Source organism: Anolis sagrei, chromosome 2, assembly GCF_037176765.1.
Source record: "Anolis sagrei isolate rAnoSag1 chromosome 2, rAnoSag1.mat, whole genome shotgun sequence".
In the NCBI taxonomy this organism is placed as follows: domain Eukaryota; kingdom Metazoa; phylum Chordata; class Lepidosauria; order Squamata; family Dactyloidae; genus Anolis; species Anolis sagrei.
In genome coordinates this window covers 259958139-259979241 of record NC_090022.1, presented here as the reverse complement: position 1 = coordinate 259979241, position 21103 = coordinate 259958139, and the positions used below count along the sequence as shown (strand labels likewise).

The following is a 21103-nucleotide window of genomic DNA, read 5'->3' as shown; positions in this document are numbered from 1 at the left end:
CTGCCAAAATGAATTTCAGCTGCTGTAGGTTTGTTAGCAGCTCTTGGTTACTTAATTACTTGAAGCTTTAGTCCTTCTTTACTTCATTCTTTTTTGGGTTGCTTGAAAAGGATAATTCATGTTAAAGAACAACCATTAGTTTTCACAAAAAGCGAGACAGTAGTTTACTTTCCACTGAAGTGTCAGTGTCATACAGACAGGTCAAAGTAGTTTACTGTTACAACTGACATTCAATAAAAGTGCTGCTACCTGAAAATATGCTCTTTTCAGTTAAATCTGTCTCTCCTGGATTTTCAAGGTAAGATCATGTTATAAGTGTATGATGAAACATTTTCTGGGCCAAAACATAAGTTACAGGCATTTATATATTTTTAAAATATCCTGTTTTTTTAAAGGTTTATTGTATCAAGCAATCTATGATCTTTTGCAGGCATGAAGTGGTAAAGTAATGGTCCAAAGGGAGTGTTATCATCAAAACAAGACCAATCAAAGAAAGAGCATAAATGCCTTTACAAAGTCTACCTGTCTTTAGTGTGATAGTTAACATCTTTCCTCAAATAAACAGCATGAATTTATTTCTTGTGTCTACCTCTGCTACATTGTCCAATTTTATTTTTGACCTTGAAGACATAGTCAAGCATGTGAAGATGTGGGGCTCTTGAGGTACCTGCTGAGAGGACTGGAAATGCTAAACCCTTCCTCTTGTATCAAAGTGTAGAAAAGCGCACGTTCGTGGAAAGTGAGAACACCGGTAAAGTGGGATTGAACCTCCAAACTTATATGGCACCTATTGGCTGCATAATTTAAGTTGTTAAAATTTAATACATACAAATGAGAGAAAATATTGTTTTTCATTCTTCCTGTCACTTTTGCATTAATAAATGCTTTGGCTTGCTTCATACAGGATGACCCTCAGCTGCTGAAGCTGGAACTGAAAAAGAGCTGCATTATACTGCAGCCTCAGAGCTTCATACAGCCAACCATAACCTAGGATTGAAATGGATATACACGATTATGCAGAGGCTTCATACTCTTTTATATATGTGGAAATGCAACTCCATAGTGAGGTAAGCTACTTTTTATATTGCTTGAGTTGTTCATTTTTAAATACTATGTCTAATTAATTGGTTATCAGTATGTGATATGAAAGGTTTCTATTTGATATGCTGTAGATAATATTTATTCTGCAGTAAGGCAAGTGCATTTCATAAACCAATTGCTTATCTACTGCATGCACTTCAATTTTAAGCAGATAATGTTTCTGACTGAAAAATCAGTGCAGGATTGCATACTGAAGAACTGCAGTTAAAATATTGAAGCAGAATTGCGAGTTTCAGTGCTCAGAGTATATTAATGCAACATAACAGCAAAGGCAGCCAATCTTTAAAGAAAAAGTAGCAAAACTACAGCATCACATTTGCTATTTAATTCATTTTACTTACCATGGATGTGAAAAATTCTGTCACGCTCCAGTGTGAAGTTAGCAACATAAGAGTCAGCCCAGCAGAAAGAAATCAGCACCAGAAAAAGTAGACTCCTCATCTTTTGTAGCCCAAGAATCTTCTTCACTGTGAGAGTACCACATACAAAGAAGCTGGTGAAATGTGCAAATCTTAACAGTGATGCAGTGCACAACTTGTTACAGCCCCATCATTCTCTCATTGCTCTATGAAGATTTAACCCACTCTGCTAGATAGAAAACTTATAGCAATGGGTGACTTTTAAAAATAAATAAATAAATAAAATAACTTCTTTATTGGGGTGCAGAAGACAAGAGTCTACCTGTCACTGACACTTTACCAGTTCGGACATGAAACTAGTAATTACCCTGTCCAGAAAAAGTGCACAAGTAGATGTTCATTTTTTCTCTTTAAATCATAAAACAGAAATTTGCAGTCCCTTGGGTTCTTAAGTGTTAAATGGATTTTGGTCTGGGGTTTTTTTTTGTTTGTTAAGTATTCTGAATTTATTCTAAGTATTTATACCCAAGTGATGATCATGAACAATAACTCAGATGCAGTATATAATAATATGGTTTTTCTTAAAAAACAAAAAAACAAAAAACACCCACGTTTACTTTGTAAAGAACTATGATGTCTTCATCAATCAAGGCAGCATAGAGGCTGACCTGCAAAGGAATGCAGTACTTTTGGGGGAATTACACTTACCATTTTAAAGTCTAGTCTACAGTGCAATGTTGAAAACCATGCACAAAGTAGGTTAGAATTGCATGTGCTGCCACTGCAGTTGCCCTGATTGATTTTTCATTCATTTCTATCTAGAATGCTGACACTGTAAATAGTGTGCCAGGTAGGGTCTCTGCAGTCAGCAAAGCTGCTGAGCGCTGCAGGGGGAAATCTCTGCCAGCCCTCAGACTAATAATTAAGCAAATGAAGACCAAAAAGAGATAAGCAGGCAACACAAAATGCAAGAATCGTGATGCAGAAGGTACAGAATATCAGGCTCTTTGGAAGCATCATTTCCAAGTCACCCCCCCCCCCTCTCTCGACCTCTTTTTTCTTTCAAAATGTGCATGAAATAATATCTTGTGACCAGAAGAGACACTGCAGACTAAAAAGAATAGGGGTGATGCAGAAAATGCACTGTACCTTGCCCACCACTTTGGTTCATGTTGAAATTAGGGGAGATACAACACAAACACAGAGAGCAAAGTCATTCCTAATTTTGATTTTATAGGCTGTGTTGTTTTAAATTTCATCTGTTTAATAGTTTAATGCATGAGCTACTATTTTCACAAGGAATTACTTGTTTTGCAGTAGCTGAAAAGGCTGTTGCAGCTATAGCCTCTGGCAATGCAACACTATCCTGAGACAATCTATGATGTTGCCCTGCAGCAGGAGCATGTCAGCAGCATTGCTGTCCAGGTAAGAATCACTACAGCTCACACCAAAAGGAAATGATGAAGGTAGGACCTCAGACAGTTTAGCATGCATTTTCAGCAATGTGGAACAAATATCAGCATAACTGATGATGATACTTAATATTTGGAAAGATACTTAATATTTATGGAAAATTTACTGCAGAGCCCAGTATGTTTCCCACAACTGAGCTCTGGGAAACCACAGATAAGGGTTCTGCAGTTATGGGAACCCATATCTGTGGCTTCACAAACTTACGCCTGCAGAAAAGTAGTCTTTCTAGGAATTTTCTAGGTTCATCTAGCTAATTCTATGGTATACTTCCCCTCAAAGTCACCACTGGCTTGCAATAGAAGATCTCACAAATTCGTAGAGAGGGCATCTCTCTAAGAATCTCTAGGTCCTTCAGTGCAACTGTATGGTATGCAGTGACTGGAAGTGAGGTGACTCATTGGTATTTGGTCATATTTGCAGTTTCTCATAACTGTGGTCCAGCTTGGAATATACCTCATGTGGATATGGGGGTTGTACTGCACAAAATGTAATTGACAGACAATGTAATGATCTAGACCAGCAGTTCTCAAACTGTGCTCCATGAAGCCTTTAGGGCTCTGTGAAGCCACAGTCAGGGGTTTCGCAGGGAACCTGCAGGCTACTCCCATTCCCCCCCCCCCCCCACATATGAAGTCCTTAGTCCTGGGAGTCCCACTGCCACTGTGTGGCCTTCAGGCCTCCCCAAAATATGCTGCGTGGGGAGCCTTGCTGCTGCCACTGCCATGGCCTGCAAGGCCTCCCTTGCATGGCAGAATGGAGGAGGACTGGATGACCCCTGGGGTTGCTCTTGTTGTTATTGTTGTTGTTGTTGTTACAAAGGCTGGGTAGCCATCTGTTGTGGGTGCCTTGACTGTGCTTTTCCTGCATGGCAGAAAGGGGTGGAACTGGATGGCCTCTAGGTTGCTCTTGTTGTTGCTGTTGTTGTTGTTGTTGTTGTTGTTGTTTTTGTTACTACAAAGACTGGGTGGCCATCATTTTGGGGTGCTTTATTGTGCTTTTTCTGCATGGCAGAAGGGGGTTAGACTTCCACCGTAATATTGTTAAGTTTATGTTGGTTAAAATTGTACTTCATTTTAAATGCTGTATTGTTCTTTTTTTCTTTTGCACTACAAACAAGGTATGTGTAGTGTGCATAGGAATTTGTTCATGTTCTTTTTAATTAGTTCACACAAACATTCTCCACCCATCTGCTACAGGCCTGCCCATCTGTCAAATTTTAAAATGCAATGCAACCCCTGTGTTCAAAAGTTTTTTGGGGCTTCATGAGAAACTTTTCCTTCAAAAAGGACTCCATGGCTTTAATAGTTTGAGAACTGATCAAGACACACAACCAACTAGCACCATCATTATCATTCTGCCTTTTTGCCAATTTAGGTCTCACAATGCTTTATAAAAGTTTGAAACAGAATCAGAGCTGACCAGCCTAAAAATATCTCTTGAAACAAAAAGGTCTTCACTTGCTTACAAAAGGGGAGCAAGAAGTGTACCAAGGGGATCCCAGAGTCTAGGAGCAGCCACCAAGAAGACCCTCCTCTGTGTTCCCACTATGAAAACAGAAATTACCTGATCATGGGACCTTTATGGCAGCAAGGATAAATCACAGGGGCTATTTTGAGGGATTTACCTGTTTTGAGGCAGGAAATGTTTGAAATACAGAGAACTGGGAGCCTGGGGAAGAAGTGGAGCCACTAGGGCAGTGGTTCTCAACCTGTGGGTCCCTAGGTGTTTTGGCCTACAACAACTCCCAGAAATCCCAGCCAGTTTACCAGCTCTTAGGATTTCTGGGAGTTGGAGGCCAAAACATCTGGGGACCCACAGGTTGAGAACCACTGCAGTAGGAGATTTCTTATTGTCTTTGGGCTGTGTTTTACAAAACCTTGCTTTGCCCATTACTACCATATAGAGGAGCTGGGTAAATGTATGTGTAAACCTAGGGTAGAGACCTGGAGAATGTGAAAGATCCAATCACTGGTAGCTTTAAACTACCTTCTGTTTAGACCAGGGGTCCTCAAACTAAGGCCCGAGGGCCGGATGCGGCCCTCCATGGTCATTTACCCGGCCCTCACTCAGGGGCAACCTAAGTCTGAAATGACTTGAAAGCACACAACAACAAAAATCCTATCTCATTGGCCAAAAACAGGCCCACACTTCCCATTGAAATACTATTAAGTTTATATTTGTTGAACTTGTTCTTCATTTTAATTATTGTATTGTTTTTAAATTTTTTGCACTACAAATAAAATATGTGTTGTGCGCATAGGAATTCATTCATATTTTTTTTCAAATTATAATCTGGCCCTCCAACAGTTTGAGGGACTGTGACCTGGTCCTCTATTTAAAAAGTTTGAGGACCCCTGGTTTAGACTATGCATAAACATACATTTGCCAGCTTTACAACCTTCACAGATCTTGGAAATAACGTATTACATGTGGCCATAATACCTAGAGGGTCTTACTTTAGATCATTGTTTTTCCCTTAGCTCAATGTTGAAGTTCTGAAAAAAATTGCAACATTGAAAGTTGTCTGAATTTCACCTAGTGGCTGTTTTAGACATTTACACGAATCTGTTATGCAGTGTTTACAGGAGACCCTGGCAGAAGATACTTCAACTGTACTTTCTAAAAAGAGAAACTAGTCTGTTTAGTAATCCTTGCAAATTCTGATTTATTATCAGTATATGTTTGATTTTATAACTATTTTATGTACCTATATACCCAGGGTCACTCAGGCAAAAGAGGTCCTGGGTGGGAAAAGCTTGTGAAACCCTGCTTTAGAGTAATGAGGCTCAGTTCTATTTAATATCAATGTTAACATGCCACCCTTTTGTACAACCCACAAAACTTGTTGATTACTTTGACTTGTTGTGTTGGGCCATTCCACACAGTATAAAATGCTGTAACTACATTATACCACTATGATTTTGCTTTAACTCTCATATTTACATCCTATTGAATCTTGTGTATTGTAATAAAGCTCCCTGGCAAGGACTTCTATATGTCCCTCCTTAAACTACAAAATCCATGATTTCATAGAAACATCGAAATTAAAGTGGTGTCATATTGTGCTGGATGGAACATCCCCTCCCACTTTTTGGTATTCTCTCAGCTGATTGGGGGCAGTTTTATTACTTTTGTGTGCCCCCCCCAATCCCCTCCCCACAACAGCAAAAGTAACACATTAATAATATATCACTAATAGCCAATGTAACTTTTTTCCAAACTGGAATAATAAACTCTCTATCGCCCATCCAATTTTCAAGCTATTTTTGAGGACAGTTGTACAATAGTTCTAAAGCCTTATTTTGATGGTGTTTAGGGCCTAGACCATCATGGCTATCTTTGCCTAGTTTGTCAAAAGAATAGGATTTGCTCTTTCAAGATAACAGTACTAAACACTACTTTGTCTTAGGTGATGCAGGTTGTATTTATTTTTACCATTCTCAAAAAATTGCCATGCTCTCAGCAGACTGAAACACAACTAAGAAAACATATTTGATGACATGTAGTGCAGAGTAGACTGTTATTTGAATACAAGAATTTTCCATCACAATCCCCTCTAGGAAAAGTTTATTTTCTAAATCTGTGTAATTGGTTTGGCTTTTCCAGTAGGCACACTGTTCAAAAGACGTTTCATTTTCTATTATATGCACTGATATTTATGCCAGGGATGGACACAGTGGGTTTGGAACACAGGAAAAGTGTTGGCTTCAGGGACTAAATGAGACCTGCTGAGTTAGATCTGTTACAACATATGTTTGTTTATCATGGGAATATTCCTATTTGAATCGACAATGAGCAAGAGCTGTCCAGAGATCTGTGTCAAAGCTGTCCCTTATTTCTTCATACTTTCCTGCTTTGCCTCTTCTTACTCTCAGGTTCTAGAATCATAGAATCAAGGAGTTGGAAGAGACCTTGTGGGCCATCCGGGTCAACCCCCTGCTAAGAAGCAGGAAAAGTGCATTCAAAGCACCCCTGACAGATGGCCACCCAGCCTCTGTTTAAAAGCCTTCAAAGAAGGTGCCTCCACCCCTTTCCGGGATAGAGAGTTCCACTGCTGAACAGCAATCGCAGTTAGGAAGTTCTTCCTAATGTTCAGGTGGAATCTCCTTTCTCTACATTGATATAGCCTTGTTTTTATCTCTTCTATCTTCTCTCCTCTCTTATCTCACCCTGAGTTTTAACATTTTGTCTTGCACATGCGGCCCGCTTATTGTCATCGTGATTGTGGATATTGTATTTGTATATTGCTCATTGTATTCATATGTTTTTATTTATTTTACTGTGTTGTTGCTTGTGTTTTGGTTTTATTTTATTGTAATTTGTTGTTTGGGCTTGGCCTCATGTAAGCTGCCCCGAGTCCCTGTTTATTATTATTATTATTATTATTATTAATAATAATAATAATAATAATAATACACAACCTTTTCTCTTCTGAAAAAAATATCATTGATGAAAATCCTTACCAGCTGTGCAAAAAGCCTCTTATTGTATACAATATCAAGTTTTTATGCAAAATAATTGTTGTACAGAAGCCCACATGCTTTGAAAAAATACATTATTTCCTGCACACAACAATACTTGACTTTTTCCCCTCTCACAGTACTTGGCTTTTTTTTTTCTCAACACGTTATCTTCAGAAAGGTTTTTTCTCAACACGTTATCTTCATAAAGGTTATGAATATTCTTTGCACATGTAAAACACAGTTGCAGATGTAGATGCTTACAGTAATAGGTTAGTACATATACATTGCTATTTACATGCACAAATGCACACCAGATATTGCTGCTTGCACCACAAGTGTGAGAGCAAGTACATTTCAAGAAGGGGATAAGAGTTTGAAAGTGTGTATGCAAACTGTTCTGGAAACTATTAGTAATAGGCTCAAATATTTCATCTGCTTATTTATATTCTACTAAATTAAGCTTTGCCAATTTAAGCTCCATTCCAGCTCTTGATATATACTGTCATAAATGAGTATGCATCCTGCCAAGATTAATGCAGTCCTTTCAGACATCTAAACTCAGGCCTACATCGAGTATTATGCTGATGGCAGCAGCAGGACTTTCTTTTCCTTCTCCCTTCTCTATAGCCACACCTCAGCCAACTGAGCACTTACTCTGGGTTGTTTCTTTTCCAGAGTAAGTTTTAGATAGGTGTTGGGATTCCAGCAGAAGGGTCCTTCAGCTTGTGTGTCTCAGTTCATGTGCTCAAGTACCAGGATATGTTGCCTCCAAGGAAAGGGATTGCTTATCCCTCTTATCAAGTATATATGATACTCCAATATGTTTTCATGATTAAATAAACCCCCCATGAGAATCACAGAAGCTTATTCAAAGTGTGCACAAGAATCTAACTTAACCATGTCTTTAAAAAAAGGAAACCAGAATTGTCTTCAGGCTATAACTTCGAAATGTTTGAGAGCAGAAATAAGCAATGCAAACAATCAAGGGCAGTGGATTTCAAAACTTTTCTTTCCAAGATCATTTTCATATAATTTTGGCTAAGAAACAAAAGAGGAGCAGAGATAAAGCCAAAAAGAAGAGAAAAGTTTTCAAGATAGTATTCAATAGTACTTAAAAACTGGGAGTTTATTTTGGGCTGTCATATAGCCAATGTATTTTCTACTAATAGGTTGGACTCCTACTAGTATTACTCCTACATTTGTCTTAGAGAAATAATTACCTTCTGAAGTGTGCTCCCACCCTTACTGTTGCTAGCGTGCTACCCCAATGGCCATTTGGTGACCAGGGAAGACAGCCAGGTAGGGTCCCAGGATTCTTTTTAAGGTTTAGGTGGCAGACCTCTTATTTCTTTTATGCCTGACTGCAAAAACACAGCTAGTTGCCACCTGGTTGCCCCTTCTGCCACTTAATGGCCAGAAAAGTAGATTACATATGTATATGGAGGAGGAAGACAAATTCCATTCCATCAAGAGTCCAATCTTACTCTGTCTTGCTCCAGTAGCAACAACTTACAGCGATCACTTTAGAGAATGCTCTATCAGAACATATTTGGCCAGGTAAATTTTGCCACTGGAACAAGGCAGTACTGCATATTATGCTGGCAAATACAAGTTAATTGAATGTACTAGCGATATAGATTAGATCACGTTTATAAAATTCTGTGCATCAGATTGCAATCATTCATTTTCTTTTGGCACGATTTTGACCCAGACATTTGGCATATATGTTTGTCATGTCTTTGATGGAAAGATGATCCCTTTCTTTCAGAAAAGTAGTCTGAAGCTGAAGGGAAAAGCAAGGGCATGATTTTAAGTCAGTGTATACGAACCCGTTGCCCACTTTCAATGCCTCAAATAGTTAACACATTCAAATGTTAATAATGGAATGATAGTCATACCCTGCACTTGCTTATTTTAAAAAAGCTCTATAGTTGTGTATTTTGTTACTAAATTAAACATTTTTTAAAAAAATGTAAATTCTCTACATTCCTGATTCATAGATCACAACAGTACAAGTAAATAGGATGAAGTTAGTTTTTTTAGTGATGAGCAAAGCTATTAAAACTGACAGCCTTTGTTTGATGGCCCTATTATCCTACTGCCTGATTGTTTAGGGATTTCCCTGATTAATTATTGCATGAAATATAATATTACCTTGTCTCCGTATATTTAGTCATAGCTTGTGTGTGTATGTGATGTGTGCCTTCAGTAATTTCCAATTCATAGCAAACCTAAGGCAAACTTATTATGGGGTTTTATTGGCAAAAATTGTTCAGAGTGGGTTTGCCTTTCCATTTCTCTGAGGCTGACTTACTCAAGGGCACCCAGTGGGTTTCCATGACTCAATGGGGATTTAAATCCTGCTCTGGAGTCATAGTTCAATACTACGACTACTATAGCATGCGGGCTCTTAACTTTAGTCTTTATAGAACATTTTGGCAGAGTTATTCTCAAGTCCTTTTTCACAGTGAGATTTTGCAAACAGAAAATAATTTCTGTGAATTTGAGTAAATTGTTGTAGGATAAGTAATGACAGAACTCAACAACAGTTACAGTGAATGGGTTCATGAAAGAGCAAGTTACAGAGATGGTCCTTTTGCATTGAATGTAAATGAATGAATCTTGCAGCCAGACTGATTCTTTTGGGAACAATTTCATCAATGTTAAATGTTCTTTTAGAATTGGCTCTTACTTCCATAATGGGTGCTAGGAGGAAACTTGGCTATGTTTTTCTTTAATAATTTTTGTTCCCATACTATTCTTATGGGAACTATAAAAATAGTAATTATTATGAACCATGTGTACATTTTTAAATAATAGCCTCATGAGGAATATAAATGTCAGGTTGAGGTTAGCTGAAAACTTTATTTGGTCAGGGATTTTAAAACAGGATTTACAATATAACAGAATAAACTTGAAATTGAGGAAAAATGAATGAAGGAGAAAGTGAAACTGGAAGATTAGGTCACATAGCAGAGAGATTCAAGTGCTCATACATATCCAGTCAAATTTGTGGTTCTAATTCCACATCTTTCTTCTTACTGGTTCTTCATCCCTATGTTAGACAAGTTTAACATGACCTTCTTTATACTGGGAAAAGCTGTACCACTTGAATTCCAACAGTGTATCTGGTTAACATTTCCATTTGATTCACATTTTGGTAGAGGAAGAAAGTTTGAAGAAAATAATCTGATTTTTTTAAATGCAGTTGAAAAACAAACCTGAGAAATCTTTCAATTCACTGTTGACACAGTAGGAATGTGCTTTACCTCAATAGCATTAACGTTTTGTCTTATACATTACAATTTCTGCAGCTCTCTCATTCAATTTAGGAATTTTTTAAACATAAAAGGACAAATATCTCCTTGCATAATAGAATCCCATGGATTTTTACTCAAAAGTTCCCCTTCTCCTCATATGTAATAGAACATATTCCCAAGGGAAAGATTGATGACAGTATTTTATGATACTAGTGTTTGTTTTTTGCAGTTTCAGGGTATTTTGCTCTATACTGTAAAGCCATATTGTATTGAAATGTGTAAAAAAAAGTTGTAACACAGAATAAAAGGTCTCAAAACAAAAAGCAAAGCAAAACAACAACAACATACACCAGTATCAGAAAACAAATACTGGCAAGAGAACATATTCAATATTTTCTATTGATTATTATGGGTAGGAGAATATTTGAATAAAAATCCATGGGATTATACTATAAAGGAGGCATTTCATTTAAGGTCATTTGCTTTTCCTGGGAAACATTTGTTCTTCTAAATGTACATCCCTTAATATCCTGATCTCAATATTTTAATAATTTTCCTAAGGAATACATTCTGTGAAAATTCTGCCAGTGAAAATGTCAGGCCATGTGTCCCTACAGTTACAACAAAATGAAAATTTTGTGTTTAAGAATGTTGTCATGTGCATAAAAGCAGAAGAGAACAAGAATTAATGACTGTACTCTCAGTCTCTTCTTTCTATTAAAATCTAGTGTGATAACATTCAACTGTGTTTTAAACAATCTATAATTCACAAGGGCAGTGCTGTCTCGAGCAGGCCTGCACAACTTGTGGCTCTCTTGGTGTTTTGGACTTCAGCTCCCAGAATTCCTAGCCATTGGGCATTCTGGGAGTTGGAAGCCCAAACATCTGCAGGACTATAGGTTGTGAAACTTGGTTTAGACTTACACGGTCACTTTATTGACCAAGACCTAAACCAAGCGAAGATCTGAAAAAAGTTACTTTTTCTAAAAAAAAATATTGCTTGCATTTTGCAAATATTGCAGCCCTGCTATGTTGGTTTGAAATGTTAAATATTACAGAGTACAGTTTCTTTCCATTTATTTTAGTATTTATATCTCTAATCTGAAAGGCTTCTTTAATGATCAGAATACTGCCGTACTATCTAATATCACTCCATACATTTCAAAAAGTACTTCTTCTATCCACCTAAGTTGTTTTCAACACTGCAAGAGATACATTAAATAGTAAATGATCATTATGTTCAGATAAGATTAAAATTATCTTCCTAATTCTTTTTTATTCAAGGAAAGAAGGCCAACATCGCTAATATTCAAGGAAGAATTCAAATCATTTTAAGCATTTTCAAGCTACTTATATACATTGCATTCTAATAAGCCATTAATCACGTGCATGGAGGGGAATCTTTGTGATTGGATCTCATCTCTTCTTTGTGAAGTTGGAGGAGAAAGAGGAGGAAAGGGTCTCCTACATCTGTGCCATCATTCCCATTGTCTGAAGTTTCCACCAGGATCACTTTATAAGTCCAAGACTCCACAGATGGGGAAGGATGTCTGTGGGGAGACAGTCACACCATCTCAGAAGACCACAGAAATTTCACAAGAGGGGCAATACAGTCTGAAACTGTGGACCTTTTCAGCAGTTGTCTTTTGCGTGGTGCAGGCTCCCAATAAAGCAGTGGAAGAAGGCCTTACTGTGGATTCAGAGGAGCTGCCTCATCAGAAAGAAAGAGAACGCCACAAAGAGACTTGGTGTTAATCAAAGGTTCACTGATAAATGAGACACAGAAGGTTTAGTGCATGTCCCATTTTTCCATTTCTTACAAAGAAATAATATACTATATCTCATCAAATGAAATTCCAAGTGCAAATAATATAAACAACAAATTGTCTAGAGTGTCATCTTTAATGAGACAAAACATTGTCAGTGATTATAATTTTGAAGCCAACATGTGTATGACTCTCTATGTATGACTCTCTATGTGTGCATGCGTTTGTGAGAGAGGGAGATAGTAAATGCCTTTGGTAACCTAGAGTAGAGTAGAGTAACCTTGCTGAAAGGTATTTCTTGAGCAAGCCACTAGTGGGGAGTCAATGACTCAGGATTCATCTTAAAGGTTAACACTAACAAAAATTTGTGGACACCACTCCATTTCATGAGATACAATAATTCATGATTAAGTATTGCTCTCAAAGAATAGCTGTCCATATCTCAGTAATTTCCGGCAACAGCTCTTATGACCTCATCAGATGAATGGCAGCTGGTGGTGGTGGCACTCAGGTTCGTATATTGCGTGGGGAATCCAGAGCCCCACGTTCTGCATCACCTGGATCCAAGTGAGGGTGATCACATGGAAGGGGGGGAGCATGAGCATGTGTGTGTGGCTTCCCCCATAGATTTTATGGCAACATGGGAGCTCTCCTGTGTTGCCCTGCCAGCAGCATGCACTGGCTCTTTCACCCACAAAGCCAGCATAGTGTCATGATGGGCTGGCTCCGTGAGTGACTGGGCTGAAATTGGTGCATGTTGCCAATTTTAGCCATTTCTGATGAGGTTATTATTAGTCCTGAAGACCAATAGTAACTAATCAAAGGTACTACTGCATCAGTTACACAGAACCAGAGTATGTAATATTCTGATGACGTCTTTGTCCTTGTTCTTGCACAGTTGAACAAGTAAGCTTAGATTGATTTACTCTAACCTGATTTAACAATAAAGGAAAAGTTCATTTCAATGAAGGAAGTTGTACAAGTTAACACAAAACTCGTCAGATGTAACAGAGAACATAGCACTGGTAACAGAGTTTCCATTTATGTTCACAGTATAGGCAAGAAAGGTTTAACAGACTCAGCAGTCATGACTGCCTGTTCATTAGTAGAGCTCCCTTTGTAAGCCTGGAAAGATCTGACACAAACTTCAACATTTAGGGCTTATTATTCAAGTACCACTAAAAAGATATTGCTATCCTAGCAGCAAAAATCAGCATGATTCCTCAATGAAATTTGTAACCATATAGAACTTTCCAGCACCATCTGTTTATTTAACAACTCAGCAGTTGTTCACCAGACATCCTATTCTGACCTTCAAGTGATGCTTTTAATCTTGGACAGTAAAATTAAGCACAAACATCTGCATTCCAGGTAAACAAAACACTGATAATGGGGAAAACATGATTTGGGAGAAGCATTGATATATATTGTTGTTGTATACCTTCAAGACATTTTTGATTTATGGCAGTCCTAAGACAAACCTTGGCAAAACTTGCATGGAGCATGTCTTGAAGGTATACAACTTCCTTTGAGCTTGATAGAAGTGACTTACCAAAGATTACCCAGTGAATTTTCATGGCAGAGAGAATTCAAACTAGTCTCCATAACTATAGTCCAATGCTCAGACCATTGTACCACACTGACTTTGGTATTTACCTTTATGTATTTCTTGGGCTTATTTAGCTGCTTTTATTCTTGGGTTCAGCTAAAATATTATGTTCATGCTGACAACCACCATAATCATTGACCGCTAATCACTCCATTGGCTGTCTTGTGATGACAGGATTCTGGGAACGATAGTCTAAAAATAACATTTCCAAGCTCTGATTCCTTACATGATTATTGAATGCCTGAAAAAGGATCTATTATAAGAAACAATTGATAAAGTAAGTTGCTTTAAACATGAGAATGATTCTACAGTATTGATGAGCACTGTAATAAGAACCGTTAAACGTACTAGAATTACTGTTCAATGTGCTCATGCAATGGACAATGGTGTGAGTAATTTGACAATTTCGGTGCTCAGAGGAATCTAAAATGTATTTTTATAAGTAGGGAAGCATTGGTAGGGCAATAGGAGAAGTAAGTACTGTAAGTACTTGCCAAATTTAATGAGATTCTTAGAACAAACAGAGTTTAGGAGGAAAGTCTTGGAAAACTGCCTGTGACTCCAGAGCAGGCCTGTGCAACTTATGGCCCTAGAGGTGTTTTTGACTTCAGCTCCCAGAATTCCTAACCATTAGACAAATTAGAGTCCCAAACACCTGGAGGTCCACATATTGTGCAGGCCTGCTCTAGAGGAAAGTGTGCAGTCATTTCTTCATTCTCCTGTGGACATCTCTACTTCTTTTCTTGTTGCCATGTTCCATGCTTGGTAAAGTCAGGGCAGTAGGAAAAAAGGAAGATTGCATTCCAGATGGAAAGACTCAGCCACTCTGAGACTGCAGGGCCTGAGCAGGGCTGTAGAGGATAGAATGACTTGAAGGTGTCTGATTCATAGTACCGTAATACTTTTAAGTCAGTTTGAAAGATATCAACAATCACCTTTACCTTTCCAACTATACTAGCAAATCAGAATTGTACAAGATCTGGGCCCAAGTCCTTATGCAATAAACATGTGAAAAAAGTTATTGGTGCTGTTCAGTTGTCACCAGCACAATGTTAAGTCTAAAATTATTTTACTTATGCAGTCTTTTCCAGAACGTGTCAAACTGGCTAAAGACGCATCAGAACACCTCAGCTGGCAAATACTGCAGAAGAACATTGCATCTGTTTGCAGTGAATGAGCCTCCTACTGTGGTCTTAAATACTTTTATATGTAGCAAATGGCACCAGCATGAGAAAAATTATAAGGCCCATTTTTGTGGGTAAATAATTCAGTCATACAAAGTTCCACTGAGGAGGAAAGAAAATAAATGACCTGTCTGGATATGTCAGACAGAAGAGAACTTACCTGAAAATACTAAGTTGGTAAAATGAAGTTGTGTGTGTCCCCGTGTGACTAAAAAGGACCTTCTAGACATACCATGTCTGTTTCAAGGCTACTTCTTAGCCGTAAGACATCTTCAATAGTAACATCAAAAACACTGAACAGTGAAAGAAATGCGTTGTCTGCTTCTCTGTGCTACTAAGAGCTATTGTGTGTGTATGTGTGCGTGCGTGTGCTAAGCTTTAAGCTTCCATTCATATTTTCTCACACTTCTTTTCCTATATATCAAAACTATATTGAGAAATAGTTTGAATTATATGAAGCTGTTTATTTTCTGTGAAATGTTCTTCATTTATCTGAAATCTTTTTATAAATTGTTGTGCATGTTGTTTTAATTATACCAGCTCAGTAAATGCATCTTCTAAAATGCACCCCAATTTTAGTCTTTTGGATATCTTATAAAGAAAATTGGAATGCAATAAATTTCTGTTATCATGTTAAATGTATCTTCACATATAGGAATGCTATTAACCTCAATAGGGAAGATTAGGATGTTTATCAAATAACGAAGTATTTACCAGCTTGTAGGCAACTGGTCTTTGTAAACATTATCTGTTTTTACACACATATTCCATATTTTAATCTATTTGACTCTAAACAACAGCTTTGATCTTAGCAAACTAAATAAATTCCTCTGCAACCAAAATCATGTTGTCTGATTTTATCTCTTAGAGATAATTATTATTTTGGAAAGATTTTGGCTCATTGTGTACATTATGTGCCTTCAAGTTGCTTGTTGAATTATGGTAACACCATGAATAGGGTTTGAATAGGAAGATTTATAAGTTATGAGTAAGCAGACTGGAGGGGAAAGCTGATCCCGAAGACCATGGATTCAACTGAATAGTCCAATCAAGTATTTAAAGTATATAATGTAAACAGGTTTACATGCACATACTTCTTGTTAATAATAAAATAACCAACCGTAAGCCTTTTAAATCTTATGTATGGATCAACTTCAACAATTCAGAATTTTGGATGCATGTAAGGGAGATTCTGAGTGGATAACAATCATTCCATCTCTCCTCTCCCCAATTTCTTGAATATCTCAAAAGGATACCTTAGTGCATGCATCATTTAGTAGTTTCACAAGTGAGTGGCAATGAAAATGGGAAATTTCTTGTTGATTTGTTCCTGTTCGAAAGAGACAATAGGTATTTGTCTGGTTTCCTATGCCATGTGTCTTGTGAGACTTCGCTGACAACCGGAAATCACTTCATCACATAGTAAGTTGATTGTTCTTTATGTTAACGTTATTACCCATTTGAGTAGAGTTGTATGAAAATTTGAAAGATTTTTTTTTTTTTTTTGCATTTGCAAGACAACAGACTGCAGGCATACATAGCTTTAAGGCACTTTGCTATTGAGTGCTTCACTGATACGGTGCTTTTCAATTATACAGTACAATGCCATTTTGTTGCTCATACTAAGTCTGTTTACAGCAATTTTCTACTTTGAATCTCAGAGTCATATTCTGGCAATTTTTAAAATTAGTTTTACTTGTGCATCTTTTTTTAGGCCTGGCACTGTTGCACACTTAATGCATGATAGCATATATACGTTTTTAGGTTCTTATGTACAGTAGCAAGTGAAGGAAAAAGACTATGATGTACTTTAAGGCTTAATTCATTTTATGGTAGTTGTCTGAATCTTAACTTGCTGTATTAGCAATGAAATTTGTTCTAGTACCGAATAATGTACTAACTGCTGAGACAGTTACATATGCTGGCACAGCAAAAAGATAAACTAGTACTAATTTGTAAATTTGCTAAAGGCTCAGCAATTCATATAAATCTGCATTAACCATTAACAGCATAATTGGTTTACAATCTTAAAGTACATGCATTAAACCTCACTTGAGTCAAAATGCTGACCTGATTCAAACAGTCATATCTTTGCAAGATATAAATGAGATGCAAACATCTTGTTCACACTTTGCTCTCATGAATAAGTATATGCCTGGCACAGCTGAAGTAATTTATGTTTAATAATGTTGACTTCTATGAGTTACTCTAACGTCCAGATGGCAACTGAGTTTTTGTTATTTTTCTTCATAGTAGTATAAGATGATTTTAATAATGAATGCAATGTTTTATATGTTTTAATGTGCAGATAATTTAAATTTTTAACTTAAGTGTATACTAACTGTTGTCCAAGGGCATTGAGTAGTTGCTATATGTAAAGCCACTTTGAGTCCCCTTCGGGGTAGAAAAAGGCGGGATACAAATAAGAGAAAATAAATAAATAACCTAGGATTTCTGTGGCCAGGCATCACTGCCTGTTTTAATGCCTGATTGGGATGCCTGCTTTGCCTGGCATCACAACGAAAAGAGAGGGGCAGCAGGGCTTATCGGTCACCCAGCCTACATCTCCCTCTCTGTGACACTTCTTCATTAGACAAGGGAAGTGTCGCCATTCTGTAGAAGACCCATGCTGACTCCATTGGAGCCAGCACAACATGGACAGGCTCCCATGTTGTGGGGAAAACCTCCAAAGATGCTTTCATCACAGTTGGAGGAGGGGTCTCCACTGGAATCATAAAACATCCCCAAGATAGGATGAAAGTATCCTAGGAAGCTAAATTTAACCCAACCTATGAGGCCCATAGATCTAATGAACTCAATGGACTTAAAAAAGACTGATTAAAAAGACAAAAACATTAAGATTTTTTCTTGTTTTTTCCAATCTTAATTTAGAGATCCATACACATTTTGTTTATCCTAAAATATTTTCTGTGAGCCCTCAGTGTGATTGTGCTATTTGCCCAGTATAAAATTAGAAAGAACAGGATCTCGTACTTTTCAATCTGTCCGCATGAAAATATTTTAATAGATCCTATTAAAAATGGCCACCACAATTTTCTGCAGATAAGTTTATGCAGGGAACCATAATTAGAAATGGCAATTGCTGCTCTGCTTCTCCTCAGCCCCCCTCAAATGTGGGGAAGGAGAGAGGGTTATCATTTGTTCTCCAGTTTGGGCCAGGGAAGGGCGATGTGGTGGGAGCTCCTCATTGCTGATCTTGTTACTGCTTCACACTGAGTTCCTAACAGAGGCAGGTTGACTTCCTTGCTCCCCCCTCCCCCTTTTTATGGACTATATTCTTGTTCTTTTTTTTTCACCCATATTCACCCGTATTCATTTCCCTACCTGTATTTGCATAGATGTAGACATTTAAGATCAGCAATACAATCCACCGACAAATAAATAGATCTTTTCCTTCTCTTTTGCTCTCCCTATGTTTGTTCCATTTATGCATTTTTAAAAGGAGAGGAAAAGATTTGTTTGATATACACCCATAACTTTTACCTTTGACTTATTCATATTCCCCCAAAACATGCCCTCAACTTATATATGAGTTGACTTACATACAAATATATACTTTGTTATATGTGTGAAATTCATCTGTCATATTTTAGTTAGATAAAATATTATTAATGTATTAGTTTCCTGTGCATCTGCAGCTATGGCTGACCCTGATTCTTCAGAGGAACAAAACCAAAACAAATCTAATATGCAGAGAAGAATCCTTCGATCAAATAACTTAAGCATCATATTCACCAGCTTACCATGTCAAGTAGCAATTTCCTACAGAAAATGAGTCGCAAACTCACTGTATTTGTATCCCTGTTTTTATTGCTATGCTACTCAAAAGCAACCTATTCTGACAATTTATTGTTGTGACTAGAAATGGGAAACATCTTCCTCCTTCTGCAATTTCTAAGATATTCAAAACACTGTTTTTTGGACTAATAAGCTTTTTCACCTTACACTATAATTTTGGGTAGACACAGTGGATGCTGAATGCAAGAAAGAAAATGCAATATTAGTCTCATTTTCTCTGCTCCAGTTTGTGTGCACTCATCCAAAACTATGAATAGAACTGACACACATATATGATTTATTAGCATAGAAGCAATCTCATATGCCTTTTCAAAGGTTTCTCAGTTGATGAGAATCATAAACAGCAATCTATTTTGATGTTCCTGTGCGGGTTCCTATGGCAGTCAGCTAGCCACTGGGAAGAGAATGGTGGGCTAGATATAACTCTGTTCAGCTTCAATGTGTCCATTCTTAATTTTGTATGTGGAGGCCAGGATCTCTTGTTATACATATGGAATATTAATGTACACAATTCTATACACACATGACCCTAAGAAGTGATTTTAAGATAAGGCTGAGGCTTAAAATGCACATGAAGTGATAGATGTTGCTTGCTTTACACATGTATCTTTACATCTCTTTGATCTAGAGGAATATAAAATTACTTTTTTTGGAGATTTTCTTGAAAGAAATGAAATGTTACAATTTTATTTTGTGTGATTATAAAGCTATTAATGTCAAGCCAATTTCTTCTTCAAAAATGTTGTAATTACTGAGTGCCTGTCCTTGTGTGAATACACGTCTATTATCTGAATTATCTGAATGATCAAAATATGTATCTACAGAAGAAGGGAAGAAACAACTGAGGGAGGAGAAGATGCCCCATGAAACAGAACACATGGTAAAGCAGCAGTTCAAGGCAAAGCATCAGAAAAATACTGGAAGAAAAGAAACTTCTTTGGCTCGAAGCTAGAGGATTTCCACCAGATGGTTTTCAGGGATGAATTCCAAAATCCATTGGAATACTTTGTATAATAATGGCTGTTTTCATAAATCTGAAGACTGTACACTTATTTCAGATCAATCTGATTAGAATCAGCATGACAAACTTTATTTAAAATACCTGTTAAAAATTCTATGGACCGCAGTTGTGGACTTTATGTTCATAGTCACAAAAGAAGAGAGTGTCTCTTTCTCAGTGACAGAATGCAGAATTTCAATGCAGAAATTGACTAAAGGTCATTGATTTTGGAAGCTAAGTCCAAAACACCTGGAGGTCTGGAGTTTGGAAATCATGGGACTGGGTTTTACAGAGAAATGGCCTGACTATTCTGTAATCCTAAATCAGTAGGGAATTATTTAACTTTGAATAAATATTCATACATTTTTGTGCCATGCTTAAAAATAACACATGGACAGTCACAGTGCAAGTACATCAAAACTAAGGGTCCCTCCCCAATATGCTATGCTGAGTTATTTCTTCTATAGGTGTTTGAACAAAATTGGTTGACTCATTAAGTAAAGTAAGGTTGTACAGTATGACAGTCCTCAGCTGTTACTCTGAAGGCAGCCCGAAAGGATAATGGATCATGTTGGGAATCTTGTGTGTAGCAAAGAGGTTTGATTTGATGGCTCATAGGACCCATTCAAGTTCAGTGATCATGCTGACTAGCCATATCCTCTACTTATATTTGTAGAAAAGCAAAAGACCACAAGTTAAATCTTGTTTCTCTAATTAAAAAGGGATTTCAGTGAACAAAACTGAGAAAGGCCTCTCTGTGTATGCATCGGTTGCACATTTAAAAATATCTAAAAGCAACAACAACTCCCCCCCCCCCCCCAAAAAAAAAAAACCTTGTATAAAACTTTGAAGCTTCATTTTTAACAACTGTGGATTTGGGGTTTTTTTTCTTTCATATGGACCAGAATGTCTATCTTTGTGTAGGCAGTGGCATTGATTCATATGATCAGGGATTCCATAGAACAGGGATTCTTGATTTGGCAGCCATGTCACTACATTTTTGAACCATAGCCTCATATTTAAGAAATGTTGATTACACTTTAGAAAAATAGAACATAAATTCTAGAAA

The 21103-nt window shown here is 37.3% G+C and overlaps 1 protein-coding gene and 1 long non-coding RNA gene across 4 annotated transcripts in view; one reads left to right on the top strand and one right to left on the bottom strand.

Moving 5' to 3' along the window:
- HAPLN1 (hyaluronan and proteoglycan link protein 1) overlaps nt 1–21103 on the bottom strand; it is a 78446-nt gene that overhangs the window by 33014 nt on the left and 24329 nt on the right. Inside the window, exons 1-2 of one of the 3 annotated variants that reach the window (XM_060761739.2) lie at nt 10393–10482; nt 1443–1568 (exon numbers count right to left, since the gene is read on the bottom strand). In XM_060761739.2, coding sequence (XP_060617722.2) covers nt 1443–1542 — 100 coding nt within the window. In that variant the 5' untranslated portion in view covers nt 1543–1568; nt 10393–10482. Of the gene's footprint in view, nt 1–1442; nt 1569–2168; nt 2315–10392; nt 10483–21103 lie in introns of those variants that run through there. The other 2 variants (XM_060761738.2, XM_060761737.2) reach the window with 2 other exon arrangements.
- On the top strand, nt 648–16050 carry LOC132767124 (uncharacterized). The gene is made up of 4 exons (XR_009630600.2): nt 648–751; nt 905–1067; nt 2778–2885; nt 11941–16050. It is a non-coding gene; the product is annotated as an uncharacterized lncRNA (long non-coding RNA).